At 53.1% G+C, this 19,546-nt stretch overlaps 1 protein-coding gene across 5 annotated transcripts; it reads right to left on the bottom strand.

The window, feature by feature from the left end:
- Positions 1-2,819: 2,819 nt before the first annotated feature.
- Positions 2,820-18,302, bottom strand: TNNT2 (troponin T2, cardiac type). Of its 5 annotated transcripts, XM_004375301.1 has the most exons (16): positions 18,265-18,302; positions 17,094-17,104; positions 16,975-16,992; positions 14,182-14,211; positions 11,593-11,676; positions 11,078-11,119; positions 10,128-10,161; positions 8,934-8,994; positions 8,530-8,646; positions 7,591-7,668; positions 6,981-7,091; positions 5,962-5,970; positions 5,639-5,748; positions 5,034-5,124; positions 3,207-3,247; positions 2,820-2,865 (listed from the first exon to the last, which is right to left on the bottom strand). In XM_004375301.1, exons 1-16 carry the CDS (start codon positions 18,300-18,302, stop codon positions 2,820-2,822), a joined length of 921 nt encoding a protein of 306 aa, XP_004375358.1. The 5 variants fall into 5 exon arrangements, with proteins under 5 accessions (XP_004375358.1, XP_004375359.1, XP_004375361.1 ...); XM_004375302.1 differs by lacking the exon at positions 5,962-5,970; XM_004375304.1 differs by lacking the exons at positions 14,182-14,211; positions 16,975-16,992.
- Between the last annotated feature and the right edge of the window lie 1,244 nt (positions 18,303-19,546).

Below are 19,546 nucleotides of genomic sequence, written 5' to 3'. Positions count from 1 at the left end.
ACAGGACAGAGTAGAACTGCCCCATAGGGTTTCCAAGGCTGTAATCTTTACAGAAGCAGACTGCCACATCTTTCTCCTGCAGAGTGGCTGGTTGGTTCGAACCGGTGACCTTTCAGTTAGCAACTGAGCTCTTAACCACTGCACCACCGGGGCTCCTCTCAGCACCTTGGCACTCAGGAATCCACTGCAGTGTTTCTGCACGTGTCTGTGGTCCCTCCAATTTTTGAAACTATTACATGAAGAGCTCGGTTCCACTGAGCTGAAGCCTGCAGTGCTGGCGTATTGGACTAAAAAGCACTCCCTGCCCTGTGCTGATGGCCCCACACCTGGCACTCACTCTCCTTGGTGAGAGAGGACGGGGCCCTTTGCCTTATGGAGAAGTGCTCCCTGCAACCGCTGAGGTTAAGCTCTGCTGCTCCTCTTAAGATGTGGGGATGCGGAGCTGAACTAGGTGGGACCCATGTGGGGGCAGTGGCCGGGGCACTCAAAAGATCTTCCCTGAACACCAGGTGACTTTAGAAGAAAGGAGATTAAGTGAGACCTGGCTTCAGGGAAGGCCCTGTGTGTCCACCTTGGGATATTTTTTAAAGGAGAGAGCACATCTACTAGAGCTTTTCTGGAAAAGGAGAAGCAGGAGACGGGATAAAGACGGTGCCAACACTATCTCCTATTCCTCCAACGAGACACTGAGGCGTGAGAGGTGGAGCCTCACAGGGACTTGAAGGTTGGAAAATTCTGATGCCCTGGTTCTGGATTCAATGCTTCTCTTTCTCTAGGCTTTCCCCCACCCCACCAGGGTGGCAGGTGAGGGTGGGGCTGTAGTACCTGCCCTGTTATAGGGAGAGGGGCTGGCACTTTTGGCATGGAGCATTGACTCAGCTATCCCACCTGGCAAACTGGGGAGAGTGGGGCTGGGTGATGGGTCTTCCAGAGACAATGATGAGAGCCCTCCGTAGGCCTGAGGCCCTGTCTCCTGCCTCCTGCCTGCCTGCTTTTGGGCACTTACAGAGGAGGCTTCTAGTTCCCCACAGAAGATGCTTGTATTCTGTAATACACCAAACACACCATGCTGGCTCTTGCTCCTAGGACTTCATACATGCTATTCCTCCCTCCCACCTCTGATCCTTTCTCCTTAGCTTTCTCCTCCTCTCCCTCTGGGACTCGGTGTAGACATCCTTTCCTCCAGAAAACACTCCTACCTGCCAAGGCTAGGTGGGGTACCCCTTCTCTCTGCTTCCCAGCCCCCTACACCTCCCCCGCTGTCACTGAGCTGCAATCTCCCGTTGGCTTTTCTCTCTGTCTCTCCCACTGGGTTGTAAGCTCCATGAGGGCAGTGATGTGTCTGTTCAAATCACAGTATCTCCCGTTAAATGCCCAGCACCGTGCCTAGCATACAGTTGTTGCTCAGGAGATATTTATTGAATGAATGAATGAAAACTAAACGGGGCCAAGACACCAGGGTAAGTGCCTCCCAGTTACCCAAGCACCATGTCCTTTCATCTCTGCCTCAGTAACACCTGTCACGGTGCTTGGCACATAGCACAGGGTAAGTAGGTCTGTGGAGCAGTTCTTCTCTGCACACATGGGGTCGCCATGAGTTGGAATTGACTCCATGACAACTAGCAACAACAACAAGTAGGTCTATGCTGTTTCTTTCAATACAACCTACTGGATGCCACTGAGCTAAGACAAAGGGGCGACGCCTGGAGGAACAGATGAGTCTAATACAGTATGGTGGCTCTGTGACAGTAGCCATAGTAAGGCCCAGGCTGCTCAGAGCAAGGAGGAATGAATTCACTGCCTGGAAGATGATGGGAAGCCTCCTTAGAGACCGTGATTGTTAAGCTCTGTTTGACGGATGACATGGGGAGTGGGGAAAGGTATTCCAGGCAGAGGGAACAGCCTGAGCAAAAGCAAGGAGGTGTGAGAGAACACACCCTACTCGTGGATTTACTCAAGGAAGTTGAGTCAAGTACTCTCTCATCCCACACGTTTCTGTGTCCTCTGCCATCTGGAGTCAGTGGCACCATGCTGTCCTCTTCGACTCAAGGACCCTGTGGTCCCTGGTTGGTGGCTCAGGCTCTAGAGGACATGCAGATCACAGACATGGAGGCTCCCAGATTATCTCACACCTCTCGGCAGCTGATGCCTGAGAAGCTGCCGGATGAAACTGGCCTTTCTCCCTTCCCCGAGGGCTTCTTGTCCCTCAGATGCCTGATTCTTAGTGAGCTGACCAGGAGGAGAAAGAAAACAGTGACAGTCCAAAGAGGCCTCCATTGTTCCCCTGGGAGTGACTCATGTCCCCACTCAGCCAAGCACTTCCCCAGTGCTCAGCTCTTGCTGACTCACAGTAGCTCAGATCACAAGCCCTTTTGGCTTCTGTGCCTCCCTCCCTGCTGTGAGAAAGTGTATGCTCCCTGGGCCATCCGCCCTCTCCCTGCTCTGTGGTGCCAGGCCTCTGTGGGTGCCTGAGGCAGGCAGGCAGGGGCCAGGTGGGCAGGGACCAGGTGGGCAAGCACCCCTCGAGTCTGGCAGACACCAGGGGCCTGTGTCCCTGTAAGACCGGGGTCTCCCCTCAGTGTCTCTCCCTCTGCAGGGGAAGTGACAGAAATACTATTTGGTGGGTGGTGCTTTTTATTATGGGCGTGGGTGTGGGGTGTGGGGCAGGCATGAGTGGCAGCTTCTAGCCTGGCCAGCTCCTGGTTTCTAGACAGAATTCTGCCTGTGGTCCCCAGGAGCTGGGGGGCATGCAGGGTGGGGACACAGCGAAGAGCAGGTCCTTGGTGAAGGAGGTGTGGCCTCTAAAGGGGCTGCCACCTCTACTTCCAGCGCCCGGTAACTTTGGCCTTCCCACAGGTCTTGGAGCTGCAGGGGAAGAGGACTCAGTCAGATGGGGGACACAGGGCAGAGGAGCAGGTCTCTGTAGTGGGGGGCTGCTGGGGGTCAAAGGGAGCAGCCAGGGGCAGAATAGGGCAGTGGCCTCAGGCCCCACACCCACTCCTCACTGGCCAGCAGTGCCCAGGGCGTGAAGAAGAGGGAGACTCAGGCAGGGAGTCTGAGAGGAAGGCTGGAGCCGAAGGAGAGTAAGAAGGGATGGGAGTCCACGGCTGTCAGAGGCCCTCAGAGAAGGGGTAGGAGGGCCAGGAAGGGAGGGAAGGAGGAGGCAGGGGGAGGGGGGCAAGGAAGGGCTGGACTCAGGTACTTACACTTTCTGGTTATCATTGATCCTGTTTCGGAGAACATTGATCTGCAAGAAAGTGGGAAAGAAAAGAGCAAGGTTGAAGCTCGTTGGGCTCGGGCCCCAGCTGGGGAGAAGGGGACGCAGCGCAGCAGTGGAGGAGGAGGAAGAGGAGGAGGAGGCAGAAGAAGGGCCATGCCATGCGGTTGGAACAGTTAAAAGTCAAGAGGGGCCCAGGTTCCTGGAGGCAGAAGCCAAGGAGAGGCTTCTTGGCTGTCCCATTGGCCTCTCACTGTGGGGTCCCAGGGCCACAGCAGGCTCAGGATGAAGGTCCCATAAGGTGGGCCTCCTGAGAGCTGGAGACATGCAAGGCTGAGCACCTGTGTGTGGGCTCCAGCCCAGCCTGAGACTACTCTCTCTGCCCCACCCTACCCCACCCAGCTGTCCACTCCATGCCCGAAGCTTGACCCCTCGAGGCACAGCACCGTATCTTCGCCAAATCTGTGCCCTGTAGGCCAAAGGCAGAGTTAAGTGTGGAGCCAGAGGACAGGTGGAAGGCACATGGCCCAGAGAGACCTAGACAATTGTTCGTACCTGTGGAGCACTTAGTGGGCCCAAGGCTCTGTTCTAAGCACTTTCCCAAATATTCACCCACAGGATTGTAGTGCAGGCTTAATAAGTTAATACATGTAAAGTGCTCAGAACAGTGTCTGGAACATGTACGTTGGCTATTCCTATTTTATTTATTATTATTATTATCTCTGTAATCCTAACAATGGCCCTGGTTGGTGCAAATGGTTAATGCGATCAGCTGCTAACCAAAAGGTTAGAAGTTCAAGTCCACCCAGAGGCACCTCAGAAGAAAGGCCTGGCAATCTATTTCTGAAAAATCAGCCAATGAAAACCCAATGGAGCACACTTCTACTCTGACACATATGGGTTCACCAAGAGTTGGGGCAGCTTGGCAGCAACTGGGCTAATGCTCACAGTAACCCTATGAGGTAGGCCCTATTGTTATCCTGGGATTTAGATGAGGAAACAGAGGCACAGATAAGTTAAGTAACTTGGTCACACAGCTAGTAAGTGGCAGAGCCAGAACTCTGACCCAGGCAATGTGGCTCCAGAGTCCATGCTCTTCATCACCATGTAACACTGCCTCTCTCACTACTGGGGGGAGAGCCAGCCTGTAGCCATGGGGGCCTGAGCCAGGCTCAGGGAAGGGCCCCTTGGACAGGGAGGTGAGGTTTGGCAGGAGAGCTAAGTGGACCCTCCAGGGAAGACGCAATCCTCCTTAACCAGGCCAAGAGGCCTGGCGGACAGGGCTGGCTTCAGGGTCTGAGTATATTAACAGGACCAGCGTCAGTTCAGCTATTTTCCTGCCTCATGTCTGTATGCCTGAGACCCCCATTCATGCTCCTGGGACCCTGCAAGGCTGAGGGCTTGAGGCCCAGCCCGCCTGTGTGCACACTGGATGGAGTGGCTGCATCTCTGGTGGCCCTCTCTGCCAGGTGCCCGGCTTTGTGAATCCGGGTCTTCCCACGTGGCTCAGGGCAGCTTAGCTGCCGCCTCTGCTTCCAGGGGTGTCTGGCTAGCAGGAAGGAAGACCCCGGGGCTGGAGCCCTAGAAAAGTATCTCTGCTCAGCCCTGGCAAACCCCCAGGTGCCCCCAGCAAGCAACGGCATGCGTGGTGGGCACTGACCACTGCTGGGCTGGAGGTAGATTGAAGGAGGGTAAGGGAGACTGGGAAAGGGGCCTGACCGGCAGCAGGAGCATGAGAACCAGTCAAACCAGGAGGAGCCAGGAGAGCACGCAAGGGGGGCTTGAGGGGGCAGAGGAGGAGCAGCGTGCAGCTCACTTCGTATTTCTGCTGCTTGAACTTCTCCTGCAGGTCAAACTTCTCGGCCTCCAGGTTATAGATGCTCTGCCACAGTTCCTTGGCCTTCTCTCTGTACAGGCCAAGTGGGGGGAAGGGAGATAAGGAAGGGCCCCCATCAGGCTTCATCCTGGTCCTGACTCAGCCCCAGGGACCCCAGCCCTCCTCCTTGCTCCAGGCCTGCTGAGGAAGAGTGCCCCAGCCCACCCCAAGGCCTGGCCCAGCCTGGGGTCGGATGGAGGTGCCCACCCTCAGGAACGGACACATGGACCTGCCAAGGACAAAGCTCTGGAGATGAGGAGGAAGGGGAAGAAGGCCCGGCAGAGAGCACCTAGCTCAGTCTCCTTCCCGCCACCACTGTGCAGATGGGGAAGTTGATGCTCAAGGAGGTGAGGGGCCTGCACTGTTCCCTTTCCCTATGAGCGAAGCACAGAGTGGAGTTGGCTCACGCCCACCTCCAAACATGCTCTGGGAAATGTGTGAGGGGGTAGCACCCCCTGGTGGTCACAATGAGAATGTGCCTTCTGCCCCGCCTCCTCCCGGGATGGACACTTGCAGGCCCTGAGGACCACCCCTCCCGGGCCCACCTCAGCTGATCTTCATTCAGGTGGTCGATGGCCAGCACCTTCCTCCTCTCAGCCAGAATCTTCTTCTTCTTTTCCCTCTCTGTCTGCCTCTTCCCACTCTTCCGCTCCGTCTGGAGGGGGGTGGCGTAAGCAGGGGGAATTGGCCAGAGACCACCCCCTCCTCATCCCCCAAGCCCGCCTAAAAACCTAATGGGAGAAGGACCTTGTTCCTGAAAACCACCCCCTACCCCATGCACACACCATCAACTGTCTGGATACCCCAGAGAAACTGAGGCAGGGGCAGGGAGGGTCATTCTGACCTCTTCCTCCTTTGCCTCTTCAACCTCTGCCATCTCTCTCCAGGCTCGCTCCCTCGCACCCAGCCCCATATCCACACTCCTCCCCTCCAGCAAGGTGCCCTCCCCTCCTGGGATGCTCCCCAAAACCACAGGGAGGAAGAGAGTTTGAGGTTTTGGTACCCACCTGGGCCTGCAAAGCCAGGAAGCCATGAGAGAAAGACCAAGACCACAACAGAGACACACAGAAAGCGCAGGGCACAGGGCAGAAGACAAAGGCAAAGAGAGACACAAGGAAGAAGCAGAAGATGATTCAGATGCTCACGGTAGGCAGCCTTGTTTATCAGGACGTGAGTCTGGGGGTCTGGAACACGGACTATTTGGTAGCAGGGCCATGCCAAAGATTAGGCTGGTAGGGTCACCATGGGGGCAGAGATGGCGTGGCTGGCCTGGTTCTCAGCTGAGGACTTTGGAAATCTAAGAAAATGTTCTGGCTCCTCCATCGACAGAGGAAATCGATTTTACATACCCCATCCGCCCTTGAGAGTGGAGTATCTGGTAGGGGTAGGCCCCAAAAATTAAGAATTAAGAGTGAGTTCCCAGGAATGAACACCACCTCGCATCTGCATAGCACATAGGTGCTTTTCACGTCGGCTCATTTGATCTTCTCAAAGCAAGCAGGGCAGGCAATATTAATCTTGTTTTACAGATGAAGAAGCTGAGGTTCTGATAGGTTGCATATGGCCACACTAGAAACAGGACTCTTCCAGCTGCACCTGGCCACCTTGGGGACTCCCTGGCCTGGATGCAGCCCAGGGTGAGGTGAAGCATTGGTGCTCCAGCCTCTGGCTGCAACCTTTGCCCCAGCTGGCTCCTCCTAGTGGATGCCACAGCCAAGCTAAGAGCCAGCTCAGGGGCTGGGCAGAAAAGGGGCCTCAGCATCCCTCCCACAGCAGCTGAGAAGTTCTTCCTGGAATCCAACCTAAAGTCTGTCTGCTGCAATGGATACCTCATTCTGCACAGATACACCAGGACTTCCTGGTGACCACTGCTGCTCCCCTGCCTACCTTCTGGATGTATCCTCCAAAATGCATCAAGTTGGACAAAGCCTTCTTCTTCCGCGCCTCATCCTCTGCCTTCCTCCTGTTCTCCTCCTCCTCTCGCCGGGCCTTCTCTTCCTGATTTGCCGGGAAGAGGAAGAGGAGAGCACACTGAGGCAGGAGGGGGACAAACCCTGATTCTGAAGCTGGCGATCTTTATGGGTGGGCTGAGCTTTCTCCCCACTGGGCAAGGAGCTTTCAGAGGGCACAAGATGTGTTTATTGAATGAATGAATGAGGTTCTGGTCCCCAGTGTGAAGTCACATCGTCCTCTCAAGCTGGGATATTCCCCAAGAAAGCCTATTGCTTGGGAAGGGCCTCAGCAGTAGCACAGGAAGAGGGCTAGGGGACCCTCAGTTCCTGGGTAGTTTGGTCTGGGGAAGGACTGAGGACTAGAGAGTCTTTAAAATACTAAGTTCACAAGGATCCAGACATTGTCCATCTGGTTCACAAGTGTAATGCCCGGCGCTTAGTAGGTGTTTGATGTCTCTTGACTGAATCAATATCTATGAGTAGAGGGGGGACTGGGGAGCTGCAGGGGTCTCCCTAGGCCAGGCAGGAGCTGGGGGATCACTCACAGCCAGGCGGGTCTGACGCTCCTTCTCACGCTCATTCCGGATGCGCTGCTGCTCCGCGCGCTCTGCCCGCCGCTTCTCCTATGGGGGGAGGTGCATATGTATGACGGAGGGGTCTCAGAGGTGTGGAGGCCAGCGGGGAACTTTCCCTCACAGGAGTCTCAGGGCAGTGGTTGCCCACACCGAGAGGCACAGTCGAGGCCTATCCTCCAAGGGCCAGTTCCTCGGGCATAGGCAGGGGCACCTGCTGCACAGGTGGGCCAGCGAGAAAATCATCCTGGTTAAGGAAGGATGGCCCGCTCTGGGGCATGTGAGGATGACCCACCTCGTACATTATTCATAGTGGAGTCTGAAACAATTTGAACAATGTCAAGCGGGCTACCCCTGTCTGCCACAGTGTTGCACCCCCGCCCCGGCCCCAGCAGCTGCTCTGTGCTCAAAGACAGCCCAGTCCTCAGCTGCCAGCCAGAGCAGCACGTCTCTGGAAGGCAAATTTGGTGGAGAAAAAATAAAAGGAATAAAGGGACTGCCCAGTCCTCCATGGGATGATTTGTGATTTCACCCGTATCTTTCCTTCATTAGCGTGGGGAGCTGTGCTCTCTGGGAAGGAGGCAGGGGGCAGGTGGACAACAGGCCTTTGTGACTGGCCAGCCATTCCATAGCCAGGGCCTGGGTTAGGCCCTGTGGGGCCCAGAGATGAATCAGACTCAGCTCCTGCCATCAAGAAGCGTCCAGTCTGGCAGAGAGAGAAGACAGATACCCAAGACCAGCGTGCAGGGCAGAGTAGGAGCTTGCTGGGAGAGAGGCTTAAAGTGCAGCAGATCCTGATGGGGAGAAACACCTAGCAGAGCTAGGGACCCCAGGGAAGGCTGCCTGGAGGAAGTGGGCCTGAGGAAAGGGGGTAGAGGGCAGGAGCATTGCACTGGGAGATGGGACACCTACTATCCTGTCTTTGAGCGAAATGAGCTCCTCCTCCTCCTTCTTCCTGTTCTCAAAGTGAGCCTCAATCAGCGTCTGCAACTCGTTCAGGTCCTTCTCCATGCGCTTCCGGTGGATATCCTGTGGGTGGACCACCAGGGGTCAGAGGCTGCCACACCCAAGTCAAGGGGAGAGACATGATGGGCAGGCTAGACACCCACTGCTCAATCCAAAAGGCCTCTGGCAGGGCCTGGGCGTGGCCGGGGAAGGGGCACGTGGGGCCTGAACCCAGGAACTGCTCAGGGGCTGGCGCCCAGGCTGGCTGTTGTAGGCACCATCCTGCCTGCCCCCACAAGCCTACAAGGTCTTGTCAGGGGTCCTTGTGACCACCCCCGTCCAGGCCTGCCCTCCCCAGAGCCATAACTCACATCAAAGTCTACCCTCTCTCCATCGGGGATCTTGGGCGGCACCAAGTTGGGCATGAACAGCCTGTTAGAGGAATAAGGAGTTGATGAGCATCAACCCTGCTCTGGACTCGAGGGACTGTGGGTACCTGGAGCAGGCCGGGCCCTTCTTCCTCACCGCCACCGCCCCAGCCAACCATGGCCGTAATAACAGTGAAGTTAACAGTAAGAGAGCTCACACTTGCTCAGCACCTTGGAATACAGAAAGCTCTCTCACGTCCGTCATTTTATTTTATGCCCACAGTACACCCAGGATGTGGCTATCATTAATCTCACTTTGAGAAAACAGAGGCTCAGAGAGGCGGTGACTTGCTCAAAGCCACCCAACAAGGAAGCAGAGGAGCTGTGACAAGAGGACAGCTTTGCCTGACTCCAAACCCCTGTGGCTGACCCCACAGAATCTCCCCATGAACCCAGGAGTCCTGTGGTTTGGTCCCGGCCCCAACTCATACTTGCTGTGTGACTTCAGGCCCAGGCTCCGGTCCTCAGTTTCCCTGTCTGCCCTCAGGTCTGGGCAGGGTTATGGGGAGGCTGAAATGAGATACTGCAGTGTGCGTGCAAGTGGCTGGGAAAGGTGCTGGACAAATGAATGGAGCTGGGATTGGCTTTGGGCTGGGCTGTGTCTGTTTTCGTAAGGGGCACTGGTGATGTAGCGGTTAAGCACTAGACTGCTAACCAAAAGGTCAGCGATTCAAATCCACCAGCCGCTCCACAGGAGAAAGATGTGGCAGTCTGCTTCTGTAAACTGCTTCCATAAAGATTACAGCCTTGGAAACCCAATGGGGCAGTTCTACTCTGTTCTGTAGGGTTGGTATGGGTCAAATCGAGGCCGACAGATTTGAGTTCGGTCTGGTTTCAGTGGATCTCACTGAAATGGGAATGTGCTGAGGCGCCACCTACTGATGGGTTTAGCATCCTTGTCCCCTAACCCACCCAACACCACCATCTCCAGGTGGGCTTCACGCGTGGTGGCACCAAAGCACCCCGCCCCCTCCTTGTGACTCTCTGAAGAGACCTCTGTGCAGAACACAGCCTATAGAACTGCACGTGGTGGTCTGTGCCTCCTACATCCCCAGCCAGTGCCCACTCCTGCCCCATTCCCACCGTCCTGTCACTGGCCCTCCATACTAGGGCCTCACACGGGTGTGTCCCACTCACCTCGGCTTGGGTTTGGACTCTTCCACTTGGCCATCTGTTGGGGAGAGAAGAACACACCCACAGGTCAGGAGGCCCGTTCTGCCCCCAACTGGCCCCTGAGTGCTTGTGGGCCTCCGTTTCCCATCTGCACAGTGAGTCCTTTCCAGCCCTGGGGTCACATGAGCCCAGGGGCACCAACAAGAATTAAGGAAGCAGGGGTTGCAAGCCCCACACTTGGTCTCCCGTTGCAGCTCCTGGTGGGGTGTCCCCAGTGAGGGCTGAACCCTGGAAGGGAGCACGCACACTCGGTGTGCGGCTTCAAAGCCTTCTAGCATTTACCAGTTCTGAGCGAGGAAACGTTGCTTAGAGCTTCAGGTTCCCGTGGAAAGGTCCCTAGGGATACTGGCCCCAGGGTCCCCTCCCTCGTCTTTGCCTCCTTGGTCACCTCCTGGACTTCTGGTGGCCACAGGGCAAGGAAGAAGATTGGCATGACTGCAAGCCCAAGATAATTGCCCTCACCTCTGGAGGTGTGACCAGGGCCATCTGGAACCCTGGTACAGGCTGCAGCATCACGATGTTGACAGCAACAGTCCACGTGGACCATCTATCACATGCCTTGGGATTTTGTCCTAACAGGCACCGCACACCCTACACATGATTTCACTGAGCACCGGAAGCCTCATGTGTGGACGTGACCTCTGGGTCACACTGCCCCGCCCTGACCAGGGAGCTGGTCATGGGTCCCCTCTCCCTCTGAGCACCATCAAAGCAGCCTCTCTGGGACAAGGGGCAGATGTGTGGAGCCCAACATCCAAAGCACACAGCTACCACCAACCTCTGTCCTTTCTTCTCCCAAGACCCTCTCTTCACCCACCCCCATCTCCCTGGAAGGAGCCCCCACCTCCCCCAAAGCTGCTGTGAAGGGCTCCCTTACCATCTCAAACTCTCTCCTGATGGTCAACAGCCCTTACCCTCAGCGTCTTTATCCTCCTCCTCCTCTTCTTGTCCATCTTCTAAACAAAAAATGAGAAATCTGTCAAGCCTGAGCTCAAGCCCCACTGCCAAGAGACTTTCCCACAAACAGGTCCTAACCAAAGTGCACCCTGCTGGTTAGGGGATCAAGACGCATATCTCTATTCACCACACATGCTCCTGGGCTCAAGACTGCTTGACACAAAAGGAGCACTTAGTAAATATTCATTGACTGAACAGTTGACTCTTCACCCCGGACCAGATCAGGTCTCAGAGACAGGAGGAGCAGAGCCACAGGCTGGAGATACACAAAGCTTGGAATACACAAAGTTCTTTCACATATATCATTTCGTTTTATGCCCACAATACATTCAGGTGGTGGGTATTATTAATCCACAAGTGGGAGAACATGTTCCAGGTGGGCTTCTTACGGCCATAGACATGGTTTGGGGAGCTCTCACCATCCCCCTGGGCACCACGACCCAGTTTCTTACACGCTTACCCCAAACCTTACCTTTTTCGTTGGTCTCCTCAGTCTCATCCTCAGCCTCGGCCTCAGCTTCCCCCTCAGCCTCTTCTTCTGCTACCTCCTCCTGCTCTGGAGAAGTGAACCAGACATGTGAATAACTAGGCCCCCATTTCTTGTACTATCAGGCAGAACTCAGAACAGAGAACAGGTTAGGGGTAATGGGGGCCAGTGATATCCAGGTTCCAGACGAGCTTTGGGACAACTAGTGTGAATAAGGAGCTGCTCCATTCTTGATCTAAACGGAAGGTCGGCAAATTACAGATCAATGGCCAAATCTGGCCCCCAGCCCGTTTCTGTGCATAAAGTTTTATTGGAAGACAGCCCTTCATTTACGTCCTGTCTATGGCTGCTTTTGTGTCACAACAGCAGAGTAGTTGCAACAGAGACCATATGACCCACAAAGCCTAAAATATTTACTATCTACCCCTTTACAGAAAAAGTTTGTTGACTCCTGAACCACAACAGAAGGGCATGAGCGGGCTTGTGAAGAGTCCCTTAGTTCTAAATGTTCGTCTCTGGGAGTTTGGGGATCAGAACTGGGCTTTTCCAAGTATGGAGGTCTTTTCTGTACCTAGAGGCCACTGGGCAGGCCAGGAGTCTGGGGTAGGAGTGAGTTAGGGTGTGGTGGGTGCTGTGGGCAGCACCAGAGAAGGGCGGACCCAGAAAGAGTCGTTGCTTCCAGTGGTAAGTCTGCCCAACATGGTTCCCCTTCGCCTCCACGACCTCGCTGGTTATGTGACATCATCCCAGAATTTCACAGGATGTGCCCTACTTGAGGTGAGGTGTCAGGGAAGCTCCTGCCCCGGTCCCATGGACTCTCCATGTCTACAGACCCTTCATCTGTATCCAAAGAAACCACACCAGTGAGACTGTGCAGGTGGATGAGATGCCCAGCATTTAGATATTTGTTCTTTCCAGAGAGTTGGCAAGATTTTTCTATTTTCATCCATTTCCATGGGAGGTTGTGGACCCCACCACAGTCGGGCACTTGAAGTAGACAGACAGAAGATAAGCTACAGATAAGACAGATAGAACATCGCCAGGCAACTGCTCTGCCTGTAGGAAGTGTTTGATCAATGCCCGTTGACCGATGACTGACTGACTGACTAGAAGTAGCCTCTTGGCAGAGGGAGAGGAAAAACCCTTAGGGTGGAGGGAGAGGCCATCATGTCCCAGGGCCGTGCGGGTGCTCTGGGAGAAACAATGGCCTCCATCATCTGTCCTCTTCCTAGGTCTGAGTCCTCTCTGAGGCCTGGAGGTGCAGCCTTATCTCAAAAAAAAACTTCCAGAAGAATGAGAGTAGAGAACTAGCCAGAAAGGATATGGCTAGTTGTGGGGTCCACCTTCAGGCCATGTTGTTACAGCCTCTCCCCACCCTCTGATGTTCCCATTCTCTGTACGATATGCCCCACTTTGTCCAGTGGTCAGGCAGCATCTGTCTGAACGCTCCCAGGATGGGGAGCTTGCTGCCCTCCAAGGCCGTCCACTGCATCTTCAGACACCACTGTTAGAAAGCTTTTCCTAAAATTAAACCCAAATCTGTCTCCTGAAAGGTCACTCCCTGGCCCTAGTCCTAGCCCTGGAGACTGGGAACAAGTCCAGTCTCCATCACAAGTCAGCAGCTGGTGCACACTTGAAGGCTGTCATCATGTCCCCTCTGCTCTGGCTAACTATTTCCAGTTCTTCCAGCTGCTCTTCAGATGACCTTATCCCCAGACCCCTCGCCTCCTGGCCCCTCTGCCTGTGCACCGTCCAGCTCATAGGGAGGGTCCCAGCACCAAACACCGGTGTGTGCAGTGAGGGCAGAGCAGGGCCACTCATTCCAGACCTGAATCCTCACATTTGCAGCAGGACGGGAGACAAGCCAGCAGGGGTCCCTTTCACTGCCCAACCTAGCCCCCAGGCTAGGACTAGGGCCAGGGCATGATCTTTTGGGAGACAGATTTGGGTTCAATTTTAGGAAGAGCTTTCTAACAGCGGTGTCTGAAGATGAAGCGGGCAGCATTGGGGGACAGTGAGCTCCTCATCATGGGGGCATTCAGGTAGATGCTGCCTGACCACTGGATAGGGTGGGGCATATCGTACAGAGAATGGGAACATCAGAGGGTGGGAAGAAGCTGTAACAAGATGGCCTGAAGGTGGACCCCACAACTGGCCATAACCTTGCTGGCTAGTTCTCTATGCTCATTCTTCTGGAAGGATCTTTTTTGAGGTAAGGCTGCTACAGGGATCTAAGAGGCAGCATCTCCAGGCCTTCAGAGAAGACTCAGACCTAGGAAGAGGACAAATGATGGAGGCCATTGTTTCTCCCAGAGCACCCACATGGCCCTGGGGCATGATGGCCTCTTCTTCCACCAGGGGGAAGAACAAGGACCAAGAAAGAGGAGTTGGTGGCCCTGAAGGAGACACAAGATGAAGAGCTCAGAACTAGGGTCCTGGGCCACCCTCTGAGCCTGGGGAGAAAATGACTGACCCACCCTACACCTGCCCTCCACACACTTCCCCCTCAACACACACACTGGCGCTCAGGACAGCAGGGAGTGGGAAGCACAACAAAAGTAAAAACTGTACTACCGTCATCCTCCTCTCTCCAGTCTTCCTCTTCTGAGGTTCGGGGAGTGGCAGCAGCAAAGGGGAGAAGCAAGACAGGTTAGTCTGGGAGCGGAGAGGCCGGGACCGAGCGGCAGGACAGTGTGGTGGCTTTAAAAGTGTGGGTTTTGGAGTTAGGCCTGAGTTTGAATCCCTGATGGACTACTTTCTAGCAACTTGGGCAACTCACTTCTCTCCATAACTTCCCCGAGTTGTTTCTTCTCAGTAACTGATGAGGTGTTCATCAGTCAAATGGAAATAATTACACTCACTTCTGGGCCGTGGTGAGGATTAAATGATCTAGCATGAATAGAGCATCTGGCACATGCCTGGAAAGCAGGAAGCATTCAGTAAGTTGTAAACGGCAGCTCCCTGCCTCTAGACTACAGAGCCTCAGCTTCCCTCTTACTAAGACCAAATGACTCATAGTAACCCTATAGGACAGAGCAGAACTTCCCCATAGGTTTTCCAAGGAGCGGCTGGTGGATTCAAACTGCCGACCTTTTGGTTAGCAGCCAAACGCTTAACCACTGCACCACCAGGGCTCCAGATGGGGGCCCCAAAAGACAGAGTGGGCAGCAATAGGCATGCATCAAACTTCACCATTTCCTGCCCTGAATTAGCCCTTCCAGTTTCTAGGAGTCACACTTCTGATAGCCCTGCTTGAGAACCTGGCACCAGGAGGATTTGCCTGGCCTGTTGGAAAGAAGCCATCTAAGGAAAGCCCAGCATTATAATGTTATGGAAACGGACTGGGCTGTGTTGTTCTAGATGCAAATAGCTGCCCAGAGAAAGAGGTTACAGCGATCTGTTGTACTTCTCTCCTGGCAGAAAACACGCTCCTAGGATCGCCCATCTATAGGCTTAGTGGACATCTAGCTAGACCCTGCTCTCTTAGTCATTTATAGCCGTGTGGGAGCGGGGTGCAATCCATTAATTGCAAGCAAGGCAGATGCTACTCGGAGCTCGGATTGCCATCACAGTACAGAATTATTTTGTTAATTCATAGCCAAATCCTACTCTGTGTAGCAGGCAGATTGGTTCCAAACCCAGAGGACTAGGTCTCAAATCCCACCCCCAAAACCTCCAGTAATGAGCTGGCAAATCCTTCAAAGCAAAGGAAGACCCACCATATCAAGAATCTGTGCAGGAGGAAAGCTGGTAATAGGGAAACCAAGGTCGAGAAGGGAGAGGGTTGCTTGACACTTTGTGGTATTGGCAACCAATGTCACAAAACAATATGTGTATTAACTGTTTATTGAGAAACTAATTTGCTCTGTAAAACTTCATCTAAAGCACATTAAAAAAAAAAAAGAAGAAGAAGAATCTGTGCAGGGAAAACAGCAGAAACTGGAGCCAGCTTGATTTTTCATTCAAAAATTATTTCAAACAGCTTCGCAAGTGTTTGGTATTCAAACCAAAAGTGACTCCCACAGCTCCTCTCAGTTTTCGCTGTGAGTTTCTCCGATGATGGCTCTTTAGCCAGACACCCCTGGAACAGCCTAAATGTGAGAGAGGCTCCCCATTTTCCTGAGAAGGCACGGGGAGTAAGGGAGAGGCCAGCTACCCAGCGCTCCCCTTCTCCCACCCCTGCCCTGTCCCTGGGCCTTCATGGAAACTCTCTTCCTGATGGCTACACGCCACGTGCTGAAGTGATGTCCCTGAGAACTTCCTGAGCCACTAAGGGACAGGGACCAGTCTGCCCGGGGTGCAGCAGCCTGAGGCATGTGAGGGCCATCCTGGGCCATTTAGGGGTTCGGTGGGGACTGGAGCCAGGCCTCTTCCACACCTCAATATTTCTCACACTGGAGAAGAAGGAAGGGTTAGGATATTCTTTCAGGAAGATATGGGACAAAAAGCTGAAGGGAGAAATGTGTTAATAGATCAAAGAGTAGAAACAGCAAGGATCTGAGGACTGAGGGTCAAAATGGACCTTTTGCAAGGATGATATGATGATAAACCTTCATGCCTATATACAATGTGTCGGATTACTAAGTACTTTCATGCTCATCATGGCATTTGAAAAACTATTAAGGTGAATATTCTTAGGTGTGATAATGGTATTGGAGTTATGTTTTTTTTAATAGTGCTTACAGTGGTGCAGTGCTTAAGTGCTCGGCTGCTAACTTTTGAAAGGTTCGAACCCACAAAAGAAAAGATGTGGTAGTCTGCTTCTTAAAGATTACAGCCTTGGAAACTCTATGAGGCAGTTCTACTCTGTCCTTTAGGGTCACTATGAGTCAGAATCGACTTGATGACAATCGGTTTTTTGGTTTTATCTTTTAGAGATGCATACTGAAATATTTAAGCATGAATGATACGGTGTCTGGGAGTTATTTTGGATGTCTGCTCCAAAATAATGGGGGGGAGCTGGAATAGAAATGAAAGAATTTGGCCATTGGTTGATGATTGTTGAAGCTGCATGATGGCCCCATGGGGGGCTCATTATTCTATTCTTGATACTTTTATACGCATTTAAAACCTCCCATGATAAAAAAAAAAATTGGGGGGTGGGAGGAAGCAAAAATAATTCATTGGAAAAAGTGATGATTCTGTTTTAACTTTTGACAGACAGAAGACACAGGTTTGAACATTTGCCTCAAGTCCTGAGCAACCAAGGTCGGGGTGATTCCCATTTAGGAGTCCCGGTTGTTGGGGAATCTTTTCTCTGCTGAGGGTGAGAGGCAGGGACAGACAAACTGTTTTCCCAGGGCTCCCAGGAATCCCGGATTCCTGGCATTCCTCCCTTCTGGCTGTCCTCTTCCCCAAGGTGCATACCTTCCACAGCTTCTTCTGCTCAGAAGAGAGGGCCCCGGCAGCAGGAAAGGAGAGAAGAGGTGGGTCAGTTTCAAACCACACTGTCCTTGATCCAAATGAGTATACCCATGTGCGCTTACCTTCCTGCTCCCTGCAGTGGGAAAGGAGGTGCCATCAATAGTACACACGACATGTACTCACACCACATACACCACACACCACAGCCCACCCCCACACACACACCGACCTCTCTCTGCAGATTATTTCCCATTTTTATTTCTCTCATTACCTCGTGGAGTTCACACTCCTCTGCCTGCCCTGCAAAGGCACCCACTAACCTGGCCCACCCTTCGGGTCCAGTGCTACCTTGCAGCAGAGGCTGGTCCCAGCCTGGTTGGTCTCATCAGCCTTCTGCTCACTTACTAATCTTCTCTCACCCCTGAGACTGTTCCTAGGCTATACTCCTCTCTAGAAATCCTTTCCCTTTCCCTTCTCTCTCTTTCCAGATCCTACACAGGTAAGACCTGCCTTTTCCACACAGCTTCCCCTGATGATTCCAGCCCCTACTGGTCTCCCTCTGCCAGAGCTCCTGTGCTACAGACAGCCTGCCTTCACGTCAGGGCCTGTTTGCCGGTTCTCGCAGACATTTCATGTCTTCACATCCCAAGAGGAGAGCACGTTCTGTGAGGGCAGGGCCATGCTACACCTCTGTGTTCTCCCTGGTCACCCCCTCTCCCTGTAATTGTTTGGTTGTCTCCTGTGCCCCAACCCTGGCTTCTCTCCAGAGCAGGACCGTGGATGGGTGCTGCCAGGACCATGGATGGGTGCTGTCAGGACCGTGGATGGGTGCTGTCAGGACCGTGGATGGGTGTTGTCAGGGCCCTGGATGGGTGTGGTCAGGACAGTGGATGGGTGTGGTCAGGACTTGTCAGGGACAGTAGGATGTCCAAATGGAGTGATAACACTGAGTTCTCAGTCAGTTTTGTGGGGCATAACCGGCTCTGCAGTCTCAGGAGAGTTACTGCAACTTTCTGAATCCTTTTTCAAGGGGCCTAGCTTCTTGGTTCCTCTGCTAGTGGCCACTCTGCTAGCAGGTAGGAGCCCTGTGGACCCTGGGAGCTCAGTCTATTTACTTCCAAAAGTCCCCCAGCCCGTGGTCTGCCTGGGATCGGGAGCCCCGCGGCCCAGGGATAGGAGCAAAGAGGGTATATTTCTCCTCAGGGTCCTGAAAGCAGGCACAGCCACTTCCCGGAGTCCTGGTGCAGGTGTGAGCGGCGGGTAGGGGAGGAGGACAGCGCTCCCCATACTCACTCTTCGTACTCTTCCACCACGTCTTCTGCGTCAGACATGGTCTCCCTCTCCCTCTAGGAAGAGAAAAATGTCAGTGTGAGCGGAAAGGGAAGTCCATCATCTTCAGCTCTAGGAGAACAGCTCTGACTCACGATTGTAGAGAGCGACCTGCGAGACCTGGGCGTGAATCTAGCCCTGCCCCTTGTCAGCTGTGTGACCTCTAGCGAGTTCACTTCCCCCTGTGTAAAAAGGAGATGGAGTTCCTGGGTGGTGTAAATGGTTAACTCGCTCTGCTGCTAACTGAATGGTTGGAAGTCAAGTCTACCTAGAGATGCCTTGGAAGAAAGACCTAGCAATCTACTTCGGAAAAATCAGCCATTGAAAACCCTACGGAGCACAATTCCACCTTGACACACATGAGCTCGCAGAGTTGACTGGAGAGCAAAAGGGCAACCAGCTCATGTTGGTTTCATTTCTTCCCCCTGAACTGGTTTACTGTCTGGATTTCTAGGTATCAGGTTCAGAACATTGTAACCCTCAAAACAAAGTTTCTAATGTTTCTCAACTTTTCCAGTCTGCAGAAGCCCTGGGAGTGGGGTGGGGGGGTGGGGGGGACAAAGCACTACATGATCTCCCATCCTGCTCCGCATGTTCTGTGCATCACTGCAAAAAGTTCTCCTGGATAAATGGTTAAACAACCCTAACTGTGGTACATCCATTCCATGGAATACTCCTCAGCAATGAAAAGGAGCAAGCTATTGATACCCACAACAACGTGGATAACTTGCCAAGATTCAGGGAATTACGTTGAGTGGAAAAAGCCAATCCCAAAAGGTCACATAATGTATGATTCCATTTATACAACATTCTTGAAATAGCAAAGTTACAGGACTAGAGAAGAGATGAGTTGTTGCTAGGTGTTAAGGCTGAGGGGTATGTGTGGAGGATGGGAAGGAGGTGTGTGGCAATAAAGGAGGAACATGAGGGATCCTTGACGTTTTGGAGGGACTTAGTATGTTGACTGTGGTGATGGACACACAAATCTACACAGGTTAAAAGCGTATACAACTTGATAACTGGATACACACAAGTGTAAGTAAAACTGGGGAAATCTGGATAAAATTATAGATTGCTTCAATGTCAATATTCTGATTGTGATACTGTAATACAGTTTTGCAAAATGTTATCTTTGGGGAAAACTGGGCAAAGTGTACAAGGGATCTCTCTTCATTAAATTTTACAACTGCATGTGAATCTACAATTATCTCAATTAAAATTTAAATTAAAGTTTCGCCGGGAAACT

Source organism: Trichechus manatus, unplaced genomic scaffold (genome assembly GCF_000243295.1).
Source record: "Trichechus manatus latirostris isolate Lorelei unplaced genomic scaffold, TriManLat1.0 scaffold00035, whole genome shotgun sequence".
NCBI lineage: Eukaryota > Metazoa > Chordata > Mammalia > Sirenia > Trichechidae > Trichechus > Trichechus manatus.
This window is presented reverse-complemented; position numbering and strand designations above follow the sequence as displayed.